The 13,812-nt window shown below is 38.7% G+C and overlaps 1 protein-coding gene across 1 annotated transcript; it reads left to right on the forward strand.

The window, feature by feature from the left end:
* Positions 1-12,310: 12,310 nt before the first annotated feature.
* On the forward strand, positions 12,311-12,859 carry LOC127534156 (tripartite motif-containing protein 16-like protein). Its single transcript, XM_051948663.1, has one exon. It carries the CDS (start codon positions 12,311-12,313, stop codon positions 12,857-12,859), a length of 549 nt encoding a protein of 182 aa, XP_051804623.1.
* The last annotated feature ends 953 nt before the right edge of the window (positions 12,860-13,812 follow it).

Consider the following 13,812-nt stretch of genomic DNA (forward strand, 5'->3'; position numbering starts at 1 on the left):
GACTTACTGGGATGTCAACGTTATGTTTTTGTTGTTGTTGCTCCACTTCAATCTGAGTCGTGAAATATTCTAAACACTTTAAGTACTGTAGATCAGCTGTAGTACCTGGTTGCGTCACCAGGTGGAGACTCAAACTGTATTAGTTTGGTCATCTTACATGTATGTGTGAGCATTTTGCATCACGTTTAGCTGTTTTACATCCTTTTATGGGTGTTTTGCATCACAGTCTAGTAATTTTACAACATTTTTGGTGACATTTTATGTCACATTTAAGTAATTTTAAATCCTTTTATGGTGTTTATTCATCGTAGTTGGGTTGTTGTACACGTTTGTGTGGAAATTTTGTTTCACATTGTAGTTGCTTTACATCTTTTTGTGGACGTTTGCATCACTTTTTGATCATTTTACAACTCTTTATGGATGTTTTGCTTCACATTCGAGTCATCTTACATTTTTTGTGGACACTTTGCATCAAATTCTAGTAATTTTCTTTTCAATCTTTTTGTGGATGTTTCACATTTTTGCCATTTTGCAACATTTTGAGGTAATTTTTTGGTTGTTTTGCAACATTTTGTGAGTATTTTGTAACTTTTGTGGTTATTTGTATCCAATTTTCATAATTTCACAACTTTTTGCTTGTGTTTTGCATCACATTCTAATCATTTCACAACTTTCTGTGGACATTTTCTGTCACATTTAACATCTTTTAATGATAGTTCAGTTGTTTTGTCAGTATGTGCGAGCATTTTGTGTCATGTTTTAGTTGTACATCATTCGTGGACATTTTGCAGCCTTCTTGTGGGTGTTTTGCTTCACATTTTTACCATTTTACAACTTTTTGAGGTCATTTTTTGATTGTTTTACAATGTTTTGTGTTTTTTGTGACTTGTGACGACTATATCTTTTTGTTGTTGTAGTGTTGTAATTTATTTTATTCATCTTTTGTAGTCACTTGTTTTGCATCACATTCTACTAATTTTATATCTTTTTGTGGAGATTTTGTATTACATTCTAATTCTACAACTTTTTTTGGTATTTTGCAACACGTTTTGATAATATTACATCTTTTTGTAGGTGTTTTTCATCACATTGTAGTAATTTTTGTATCTTTTTATTGTTGTTATATGTCATAGTTTGGAAATTTTGCAAGTTTCTGTGAACATTGCTGTCCCACTTTAGTTGTTTTACATCTTTTAGTGAGTGTTTTGCATCACATTTTGATCATTTTACATCTTCTTGTGGTCGTTTTGTGTCAGGTTTTAGTATAGCTGTATTATTTTTAAGATGAATGTTGTGCAGCCTCCCAAAAAAAAAATGCAGAAATCATGAAAAACAAGCCGGCGAAGGTATTTTGTCTGAGCAGCAGAGAGGTTTGGCTGCTGCATGTGGAACTATGATGTTTTAAATTTAGCTGTAATGTTTATTTGATATATAAATAACGACAGGAACGTGGAAAAAAAAAGATGTCGGGAGGGAAAAGCAGGCAATAACGCTGAGCAGAACCCGTCCCCAGATAAATAAAGGTTATTAGGAGCGTCCCGCGGTACGTGGCGAGGAGAAGGAAATTAGAAAAATAAAACAGATTGCAGCTTGTTGAGCATTCGTCTCACACTCGGCCTCTTGGCTAATCTTCTCCGCTCCGATACTCGTCGGGTCATAAAATCTGATTTGCTTCCACTCCTCCTCCGAGAGCCACTAATTCCCAGTTTCACTCTTCCTCCTCGGGCCGGAGCCGCTTCCCATTAATTGAGATTCTCGCACAGTTTTTATGTTTTTGTTTTTTTGTGGCGTCGTCGACTGGACGTGTTCCGTCAGACTGGTGGAGAATCACAATGAGGGTTCTGCGAGAGGTGGAGTTTAATTTGAGACAAAGTGGAGTGGATCATGGAGGGATTACAGAGGAAACAATGGAGAGGAGGAGAGAATTCAGCAGAGACAAAGAGCAAATCCAGCTCCACATCCACATTTATAGTCTTTGTTTTGGTGTTATGGGTCACGTTTTAGCTGTTTTACAGCTTTTTGCATCTGTTTTGTAGTTGTTTTACATCTTTTTTGTATCGATTTTGCACCACATTTTAGTTGTTTTAAGATCTTGTGCACCAGTTTTTAATTATTTCACTTTTGGGGGTGCATTTGTGACACATTTGAGTTGTTTAGCTTCATTTTTTGTCCATGTTTTGATCATTTTGCATCTCATTTCAGTCACTTTTCTTCTTTATTTTGGTGTTTTGAGGGACATTTTAGTCATTTTACATCTTTTGCACAAGTTTTGAAGTCATTTTACATCTTTACTGTAGTTATTTTGCATCACATTTAGGTTGTTTTAAGACTTTGCGTGACAATTTGTAATTGTTTGACCATTGTTGGGGGCATTTGTGGTGCGTCTTAGTTGTGTTGATTCCATTTTTGTCAATGCTTTGACCATTTTGACCATTGCTTGTGCTCATTTTTCATCACATTTTGGCCATTTTACACATTTTTGTGATAATTTTGCATCTCATTTCAGTAATTTTTCTTTTTTACTTTAGTGTTTTGAATCACATTTTAGCTGTTTCACAGCTTTTTGTAGTAATTTTTCTGTTACACTTGATCACATTTTGGTCATTTAACATCTTTCTGTTGTAGTCTTGCATTACATTTTGGTTGTTGAACATCTTTTCATGTTAATTTTGCATAAAATTTTGATCTTTTTGCATTTTTTTGTGGGAAATTTGCACCACATTTGGCCATTTCGATCTTTATGTGATTGCTCTGCTTCACATTTTGGTAGTTTAACATTTTGTGGTTATTTTTATGGTTTTACATCATTTTGTGGTCAGTCTGCATCACATTTTGGTCATTGTACAACTTTTGTTGGTTGTTTTGCATAAGTGTTCCTTCTATAAACCATAAACAAGGTGACAAAGGTAAACCGGGGTACACTTTAGGGCAGGGTGTCAGTGCGCATCGGCAATTTCTCAGTTGAATTCAACCTAAAAAAGATTCAAAAAATAGCCATGGCCAAATTCCAACCTTTCAAAACACTAATCTATGAACCAATGTCTGTATTTTGGACGCCTTTTTTCTCATTTGACAGGTTCATTCAGTATAAAAAGAACTGTGTTAAAGTGTGTGTATATACTGCATGTACATGTAACCAGTAACGTCTGGTTTCTCTGCTCTCCATTCCACTGTTTGACTCGCTGTTATTTTACCAAGTTTCTTTAATTTCAAACGTTGCTGAGAAACCACTCCACGCTCGGGCACAACTCCAGCTGCATTTGCATATCGAGCCGTGATTACTGTGAGCGCAGCGAGCCGGGATCAGTATGCAGGAGGAAAAACGCAGCGAAAACCCCATCAAAACAATCCATTTTGTTCCATTTTGTTCCATTTGTGTTACATGCGTGTGCAGTGCCCGGACCGAAGCTGAATACAGATGAAGGCAGAGGTCAAACCAGCTTTGATGGGAACTTCAAGGCTTTAGGTTGATGAAATAAACATCTGTTCAGAACGTACATAAATATAACGTGTACTGGATATACAAGAAGTTCATGTTTAAAATAAATGATATCTTAATGAGACCTGTCCAGGGTGTCCCCTGCCTTCGCCCGAGTCAGCTGGAATAGACTCCAGCACCCCCCATGACCCTAGTGAGGATAAAGCGGTGTATAGAGGATGGATGGATGGATATCTTGATGAGTTGTGGTCCAAGAATAACCCCTAAGAAACATTAACATCTCACAGTTTCATTAAATTTATTAAACAGGAGCAGAAGCATACATTTTCAAAATAAGACTAATTTCATGAACTTCTCTCCATCCATTGGAAGCTTCTAAGAGTCTTAAAAAAATCATCTGTCCAATGCTGTCTCTTTTATTATTGTCATTATTCTCTATCATTGTGCCGTTTTTTCTTCTTCTAACATTTAAAACACACTAAGGTCCCTCTAGAGGCTCCACATAAAGACATTATTTTATTATTATTGCTGTAATATTACTTTATGCCCTTGCTGGTTTCATTTTTCGATTCGACTGTTGTAAAGTCTCCAATCTGAATTTGTTGGAAGGAAGAATTCAACATGTAACTTCAGCAAAATTCCCACAAGGAAGCAAATCCCACAGAGACTCTGGTAAACAAAACCACAGACGACAACACACACTGCAATCATCCGTCCAGAACAATCCCACGGCTGTTGACAGTGAAGCTAAATGACGGTTAGCGTGGCACCTGTTAGAATTAACCGACTTACGGTCAAACCGCAGGAACAGTTTACAATTACACTGCAGTTCACAATTACATGACCAGAAAGGCTGAACATCTGTAGAAAGTGTGAACGGAGAGACCAGAAACCGTGTTGTGTGTAAATACTGACATGTAATAATGATTACAGCTCCTGGAGGAACCACCCCGTGACTTAACAAAGATCCCATCGGATCAAAGTCTGGACCAGATGCCGTCATTACGTCCTCATGTTCCGACTCGTCTGCTGCCCTGGGAGCCGAACGACCAACAAACTAATGCTGAGTCATTGTTTAGTGACGAAAGGAAGAACGTGTTGACACAACTCCACGAATGAATGCAAGTCGTCATCAAAGATTCAGAAAACTGAGTTTAACAGAAGAAGTCTTGAACTGAATGTGTACCGATTCCACTGGAACGACTTTCTGCTGAATAGTCCCCACTCTTATTCCATTCCATTTATGAACAAATACCTGCAAAAATGCAGACATTTCCATCAGCATCAGATCTACATTGTGGCTACTGCTCATCAGATATTAACACTGCTGGAGATTTGACTGATGCAAAACAACCACAGAAAGATGCAAAACAATCAAAATTCAGCACAGTAAGGCCACAAAAAGGTGTAAAATGACCAAAATGTGATGGAAAACACTCATAATGATGGTTAGCAAGTAAAATCGACAAAAAACCCCACAAAAAGATGTAAAACTACTCAAATTTGACACAAAATGCCCACAAAAAGTTGCAAAATGTGACACAAAACATCCATAACGATGGCTAATGATTAAAAACTGATGCAAAAAAACCCTGAAAAGATGTAAAACCACCAGACTGACAGAAAATGGCCACAAAAGTTGCAAAATGATAAAAATGTGATGGAAAACGATGGCTAACAAGTAAAAACGGATGCAAAACAAGCACAAAAAGATGTAAAACGGACAAAATGTGACACAAAATGAGCACAAAAATTTGGATAATGTCCAAGTTATGATGAATACTGACCATTAAAAGATGAAAATGACCAAAATGTGATGGAAAACACCCACAACGATGGGTCACAAGTAAAAAATGATGCAAAACAACAATAGAAAGATGCAAAACGTAAAAAATATGACACAAAAGAACCACAAAAAATTATAAAATTACCAAAACGTGGTTCAAACTGATCACTATAAGATGAAAATAATCAAAATGTGACAAAAAACACAGACACAAAGATGCAAAAACACCAAAATTTGACACAAAATGCCCACAAAAAGTAGCTAAATGATCAAAGTGTGATGGAAAACACTCATTACGATTGTTAATGACTAAAATTTGACACAAACCAACCACAGAAAAATGTAAAATTACCTAAATTTAACACAAAAAGTTGCAAAATTATCAAAATGTTACAACAAAACACCCATAACGATCGTTAACAAGTAAAACAACCATGTAAAGATGTACAATGACCAAAATTTGACACAAAATGCTGACAAAAGTTGCAAAATGATGAAAATGTGATGCAAAACAACCACAAAAACAAATAAAACTACTCAAATTTGACACAAAATGCCTACAAAAAGTTGCAAAATGATCAAAATGTGACATAAAACACCCGTAACAGTGGTTAATGATGCAAAACAACCACAAAAAAAGATGTAAAGCAGCCAAAATTTGACACAAAATGCTTACAAAAGGTTGCAAAATGATGAAAGTGTCATGGAAAACAACCACGAAAAAGATGTCAAATGACCAAAATTTGACACAAAATGCCCACAAAAAAGTTACAAAATTATCAAAATGCAACATAAATCACGCATAACGATGGTTAACACCTAAAAACCGATGCAAAACAACCGCAAAAAAAGATGTCAAATGACCAAAATCGGACACAAATTGCCCACAAAATGTTCCAAAACGATGAAAACGTGAGCAGCTTCACCGGTTCCAGTCGCCACAGACCCAGTTGACGCTTTAATAACCTGACAGCTCGCTGGGATCAGTATGCTCACAGCGTTCACCAACAGGCTGCTGATGGATGCAAAGACAACTGTCAGCGCTGATAATTAGCCCGCAGAACCGATAGATTCAAAGCTGATTAGAAAAATGACAGCAGTGATTCGGCAGAGCGTCTCCGAGCTACAAGTCTTCAGTCCGTCTCCTGCTGATTGTCCACAAACGTTTTGCCCACGAAGCAAACTTTGGGTTAAACTCACGAGTCGCCGTCGGAGCTGCTTAAGTGCTGTCAAGGCACAAAATTGGACGGAGCAGCCGGCTGAATAATTACAGAATAACAAGGAAAAGGGGGTCTTTGTTTGGTCAGGGGAGAGAAATAATTGATTCAGGAGAGGAGGGGCGGCTGAGGTTTTTTTAACGCACCAGAGGACATGCAAGGTCTCCTGCAGCGGCGCTGGGCGTCCGCGGGAACTTCCAACCTGCGAGAGTCGTGGAGCTCGGGAAAAAAAAAATGTAATTAATTGGATCAGATTAAAATTAATGAAGTAATTAAGGAGCTGCCTGGCCCAGTTCTCGCAGCGTCGAAGTGCAGAGCGACTTCGATTCGGCTGCTCAAAGACTGCAGGCCGCTGCGACGGCGGGAGTAAACAGCGCGAGGAAATGAAAGTGGTGATCAGTGCGACACCACGTTTCAATTTGTTCTCTACGTCTTTGGTGGTAAAGTGCTCGTTGCTGCAGTGTTTTTTCTTTGTTCTGCTGACTAACAGGTTTCCTCTCGGTTCATTCATTGAAAGCTACAAGCCAGTTCTGCAGGAGAAGGAGGAACACAAGTGGAGCTCAGGGTTTTTGAAAATGTGAAGCAAGACGAACTAAAAATGCGATGGAAAATGACCAAAAAAAGTTTTAAAATGATCAAAATGTGATGCAAAATGACCACAAAATATTAAATTGATTAAAATGTAACATGACTGACCACAAAAAATGCAAAATGATAAAAATGTGCCACACAACAAACTTAAAATGTGTTGCAAAATTACCATAAAAAGTTGTAAAACAAACCAAATGAGATGCAAAACAACTACAAAAATGTGAAAATGATCAAAATGTGCCACAAAACAACTAAAATATTACGCAAAAAGACAACAAAAACTTGTGAAAGGATCAAAATGTGATGCAAAACATCATAAAGATGTTAAATAGCTCAAAATTAATGCAAAACAACCACAAAAAAAGGTTTAAAATGACCAAAATGTGATGCAATCATCCAAAGAGATGTTAAATTACTAAAGAGTGAGGCAAAAGAGAGACTATAAAGATGTAAATCTACCAAAATGTTGGGCAAAACAACTAAAAGTTGATGCAAAACAACCACAAAAAGATGCACAACAACCAAAAAGTGACACGAAACACCCATAAAAATGTTACACTGTGGCAAAAATGGTGCAAAAGACAGACAACAAAGGTGTGAAACGATCAAAATGTGACGCCAAATCCTCATAAAAATGGTAAATAACTAAAAGATGATGCAAAACAACTGCAAAAGCAGGTGTAAAATGACCAAAATGTGAAGCAAAGCAACTACAAAAAGACGTAAAACTGACTAAATGTGACACAAAACAACGAAAGAAAAAGTAAAACGACCAAAATGGGATGCATAAAAAGCTGTGAAATGTCAAAAATGTGACACAAAACAACCACAAAGAACGTAAAGCAACCAAAATCTGGTGCAATATGACCATTACATGTTGTACAGTAAGCAAAATGTGAAGCAAAATGACCACAAAAAGGCGAAACAACTTCAATGTGATGCCAATCAGCACATGCTACATGACAAAAATGTGGCACAATACAATCTCAGAAAGATGCAAAAAGATCATAATTTGATAGAAAACACCTAAAAAGACATTAAATGATGAAGAACTGGCGCAAAACGACCACAATAGGATGGAAAACGACCGGAATGTGGTGAAATGTGGTCACAGATTTAATAATGGAGCTAAAGCTGAACAGTCGCGCTTCATAAAAACCCCATTTTTGTTCCTGTCGAAGTTCAAACAGGAGCCACGGAGTAATAAAAGCAGCAAAACAGAAACACTTGATGTGTTAAGTCTCGTATTGGCAGGAATTCAAAAAGCAGTGTTGTGTTTTCTCTTCACAAGCGCCTCCATGGGTCTGTTTGCTCCTTTTAATTTGCTCCGGCATGGATGTCTAAAAGGTAAAAGGACCGAGCTCGTCGCTTCATTCACGACTAAGAGCCGAACGGTGACAATGCCAAGGTGTCAGACTGTGATGAGGAACTCTACGGCTTCGATTCGGCGACTCTCATGCAGAATTATTCGGCTGTCTAAGCGGTAAACAAACAGATGAAGACGTGTCGCTTGTCACGGAGCTTTTGAAAGAGGCGGTAATGATTCCCACAACAACAAACACTCAGGCTTCAGGACGGCACGGATTCAGGTCTGAAAACGCTCATTCTGGGTTTTTTTGAAGACACCAGACGTCGTGTTTTTGGTTTGAATGCCACCAAGATGATTAAAAGGCAACAGATCAATCAGAAAATACGTGAAAACATCAAAATGTGTTGAAAAACAACCCCAGTAAGACACAAAGACACCAGAATGTGGTCAAATGTGGTGCAAAATACCCATAAAGATGCTACACGACTAAAAAGAGAAGAAAAACAACCCTGAAGATATGTAGAACAATCAAAACGTAAAAAATTAAATAAAATATGATGTAAAATAACCACAAATAGATACGAATGTGGTCGAAAAAAGATTTAGATGATCCAAATTTTACACACAACCCGAAAAAGATGTCAACAACCAAAATCTGACACAAAATGACCACAAAAACTGTGTAACAACCTAATATGATGCAAAACAACTACAAAACATGCAAAGTAATGAAAATTTGACACAAAATGACCACAAAAAATGTAAAACAACCTACATACGATGCAAAACAACGAAAGAAGATGTAAAACAACCAAAATGGGAATATTTGAGCCACTCTGGACAAGCTTTCGTCATCTCAACCAAGAATCCAATCATTTTGGATAACTTTGTTGTAATTTTTTTGTCATATTTAACAAGTTTGGCGTTACTTGGACAATTAACAGATGATTACAGATAAGCTTTTGATATTTAGAACACATTTCTGGTCAAGTTTTTGTCATTTCTAACCATTTTTAATGAATTTTTCGCACAGAATCATCTTCATGAAGGTCTGGTTACATTAACATTAAGTCATTAACTGGTTCCTTTACAAGCAGCAGACAGATTCAAGACGTTTTAATCTTCTTTACAGTAAAACAGCAAGCAGAGAAAACACCTTTATCCTACAATGAATTGAACTATTTTGTACAATCAGTCCATTTATATCAACATGACAAATATTTCAGAGGGAACACACGTGAACAAAACAAATCTGTCAACATTCAGCGGATAAAACAGTCATCAACATTTTGCATTTCTGTTGGTGGCGTTCACTTGTTGCTAGAAGCTCATAATAAGATTGTAAGTGAGTAACTGCGGATGTTCTTATAATAACAAAATGCTGCAGATAACATTAGAGGACCGATAAGTGGAGCCTGCAGATTCGACCAGGAAAGGTCATTTGTAATATTTCATATCTGTGATAAAGACAGCCAGACGACAAAATGGAAGAACATGAGCAGAAACCAGAGAATAAAGTCTTTCAGGGGACTGTTCTTGCTGTTATCACTGGATTCCATGTGGTCACGAAGCAGAAACACTCGACTCTAAATAAAACTGTCTCCTCAGATTCACGCCTGCTCGCTGCTAAAACCAAAAGCCAAACTGAGAAACTGCTCCTCTTAGAAATTGGTTTGCTTTTTTAATTCGTATTTCTGCACGTTTTTCGTCTCCAATGGGGGAAAAAAAGTGATCTATCTGTCAGATCTGTCTGTCTGGGTTTGAAGGATGTTGGTTGGGGATTTTCTCACAAAATAAAAAAGCTACAAAACTAAACCATGAGGTACGACTGATGGGATCATGTAGCTGAAAACAAAGCAAAGGCCATACTGCAAGATCAGATCGGGCCACATCAACACCTTTTAAATTCTAAAACGTAAAACATGTCGTCTTTAAAAGTTCAAAAATCATTCAAGTGAAATTCATTGAAATTCATTCAGTTAGAACTAATCGTCTGTGATGTGCCATTTACTATCGAAAATACAGCCAACTCCAAGTTCAAAGTCCTGATATTTCACCAGAATCTCTTGATTCTACACGTTTAAATTGAAAAAACAAAATGAGGCAGCGCATTGACAAAGCAATTAGGAGACAAGTATGGGTTAGGGTTTAGATCAAAAATACAAGTAAAACATTAAAACGGTGTGGTTGTCTCTGTTTATACTCATTTTGTGCCTTCTTGGTCTACTGGTTGCAACATTAGCTAAGCTGAAAGCATGAAAAAAAACACACAGACTGGTGGATTGCACTCAACTGAAACAACTCTTGTTATCAGTAATAACATACAATATGTGGACAACAATAAGCTTACTATCAAGGCCTCCTCCTCTGCCTCTGCCTCATTAAAACCCTTAAGTTTGCATCTTGTTCTGTCTTCCTCTGTGCTCTCTGCTCGGGTTCTTCCAGCCGTGTGCCTAACACTTACAATCCAGACTCAGTGTCCTTCTTTGATTTACTTTTTGTGTTTTGCCGTCACTGTCATGTGACCAAAAGCTCAATTGTTGAATGAGTTTTATAGGAGGTAGAACATGCTGCTAAAGTTTAGACTGACTGTAAACATTGAAATGAGGACCATGAATCCTGTCAATGATCAAACTGCTCTGTTCCCTGCAGTCGATATGAACCAGACTGATAACCCTCCCTTCTCTGTAGCAGAGTCAAGTCTCCTCCCCTTTCATAGATCTACCGGGATTGGTGGAATCACAACGCTGACAGATCAAGAGCTGACAAACCCAACTGCTGCAGATCAGCGTGGCAAGGTTGAAGACAATAAAGCTGGGTTTGGCCTCCTGTGTTGACTCTTTGTTTGCTGTAACGTTCGTAGTGCTGAGAGGAGAAATGGCGCAGCGAGGAAATCAACCGGATTCAGAGAAATTCTCTGTTCCATCTGTCTGGATCTACTGAAGGATCCGGTCACTACTTCCTGTGGACACAGCTACTGCATGGACTGTATTAAAACACACCTGGGATGGAGAGGATGGTCAAGAGAATCTACAGCTGCCCCTCAGTGCAGGAAGACTTTCACACCGAGGCCTGTCCTGCCAGAAAAACGTCCTGTTAGCAGAGTTAGTGGATCGATCTGAAGAAGACTGAACTCCAAGCTGCTGCTGATGATCACTGCTATGCTTGGCCTGAAGATGTGGCCTGTGATGTCTGCACTGGGAGGAAGAGGAAGACTGTCAAGTCCTGTGTGGTTTGTTTGACTTCTTATTGTGAAATTCACCTCCAACCTCACTATGATTCACCTCCATTAAAGAAACACCAGCTGGTGGAGCCCTCCAAGAACCTCCAAGGAGAACATCTGCTCTCATCATGATGAGGTGATGAAGATTTTCTGTCTCACTGATCAGCAGTTGATCTGTTATCTCTGCACAATGGATGAGCATAAAGGACATGAACAAGTCCCAGCAGCAGCAGAAGGAAGAAGAAGCAAGAGGAGCTGGAGGTGAGTCGACTGAACATCCACAGAGAATCCAGGACAGACAGAAAGATTGGAGCTGCTTCAACAGGAGCTGGAGGACATCAATGTATCTGCTCATAAAACAGTGGAGGGGAAAGTGAGAAGATGTTCAACCAGATGATCCATCTCAATCCAGAATAGAGGCCGAGATGTGGAGCAGCAGATCAAGATCCCAGCAGGAGACCTGAAGTGAGTCGAGTGAAAGAGCTTCAGAGAAGCCTGGAGCAGAGATCAAAGATCTGAAGAGGAAAGACGCCGTGAGCTGAACAGTTCTCAGATACACCAGATCACAACCAGTTTCTCCTCAACTACCCTCAGTGTCAGCACTCAGTGAGTCCACACACTCATCCACCATCAACATCCGTCTCTTGAGACACTTTGAGGACTGACAGCAGCTGTGAAAGAGCTCAGAGATCAACTACAGGACATTCTGAGGGCACTGGACAAACATCTCACTGGCAATCACTGAATGGATGTTTTACTGTCAGAACCACAACCAAAGACCAGAGATGAGTTCTTAAAATATTCAAGAGAAATCACTCTGGATCCAAACACAGCAAACGCATGGCTGTTATTATCTGAAGGGAACAGAAAAGTAACAGTAATGAGACAAGAACAACTTTATCCTGATCATCCAGACAGATTCACTTATTTTCGGCAGGTCCTGAGTAAAGAGAGTCTGACTGGACGTTGTTACTGGGAGGTGGAGTGGAGAGGGCAAGGAGTTGATGTAGCGGTCGCATACAAGGATATCTGCAGAACAGGAAACTCATTTGAATGTGTATTTGGACAAAATGACATATCTTGGTCTTTACGTTGTAACACCAACAGCTATTCATTTTGGCATGGTACCATCCAAACTCCCCTCTCTGGTCCTCGGTCCTCCAGAATCGGAGTTTATCTGGATCACAGAGCAGGTATTCTGTCTTTCTACAGCGTCTCTGAAATCATGACTCTCCTCCACAGAGTCCAGACCACATTCACTGAGCATACATGCTGGAGTTTGGCTTCCATATGATGGAGACACTGCAGAGTTCCTTAAACTCAAACAGAGTAGCTCCAGTGTCTGAGGGTCGGTTCATGTTCAGCCCTGATTTAAGTTCATGATCTACAGTTTGCTTCAGTAGTTGCAGCATTAATTAGTCACATGACCATGGAACCGTTTGATTCTTCAATGTTTTAGCCTTTTTAAATCTGCTTTCAGCTTCTGAAACGTGAACATCTGACTCTTATCTGGCACTAGGATGCCGGTATAACCTGCCTGTATCTCCATTTTCAGTCGTTAGCTTTCATGTGGCACCAGGATGACAGTTTCACAATTCTGTCCCCTGGAGATTATCCTCTGTGTACTGAGATGTGAGGAGCCGGCAAGACCTGGCTTCTGTTAGGACAGCATACCAACCACAACAGACTGTGATTTCAGAAGGTGAGTTTAGAAAGACCAGAGTGAAAACTACATGTTTCATACAGAGAGTGATGAGAGGTGGTGACACAATTTTAAAAATATGAAGAAAAGTAAGTTTTGAATAATAAGGATGTGATGTTTATTTTCATGAAGGTGAAACTTCACAATGAGGCTGACATGTTTGGTTCAGTGTGGAAGCAGCAACATGGTGAGTCTCATTTTAAAGCATTGGGACACAATAAGTGAGGATTAATGGAGATTTACATTGATTCTGACACTTTTATAGACTCGCCACTGAAGACGCTGAGTGGCATTAGGTTTTACAGGTAAAATATGGAAACATCAACAACAAACAGAAAATGTGCTTTCTGTGTCAGCTTGACACATGAAACCACTAAATTCACATTTATTGTAAATATTTCCATGTTTTCACATTTTACCTTTCTCAGAAACTATTTAGCAACTTAAAAGTTGCATGAAAATGTAACAGAGCAAATGACTTCATGTCCTTCTGAATCTGGTCTTTGCTTCCTTTCATTTGAATTCATGTTCTTCAATCTCATATT

Source organism: Acanthochromis polyacanthus, chromosome 5 (assembly GCF_021347895.1).
Source record: "Acanthochromis polyacanthus isolate Apoly-LR-REF ecotype Palm Island chromosome 5, KAUST_Apoly_ChrSc, whole genome shotgun sequence".
In the NCBI taxonomy this organism is placed as follows: domain Eukaryota; kingdom Metazoa; phylum Chordata; class Actinopteri; family Pomacentridae; genus Acanthochromis; species Acanthochromis polyacanthus.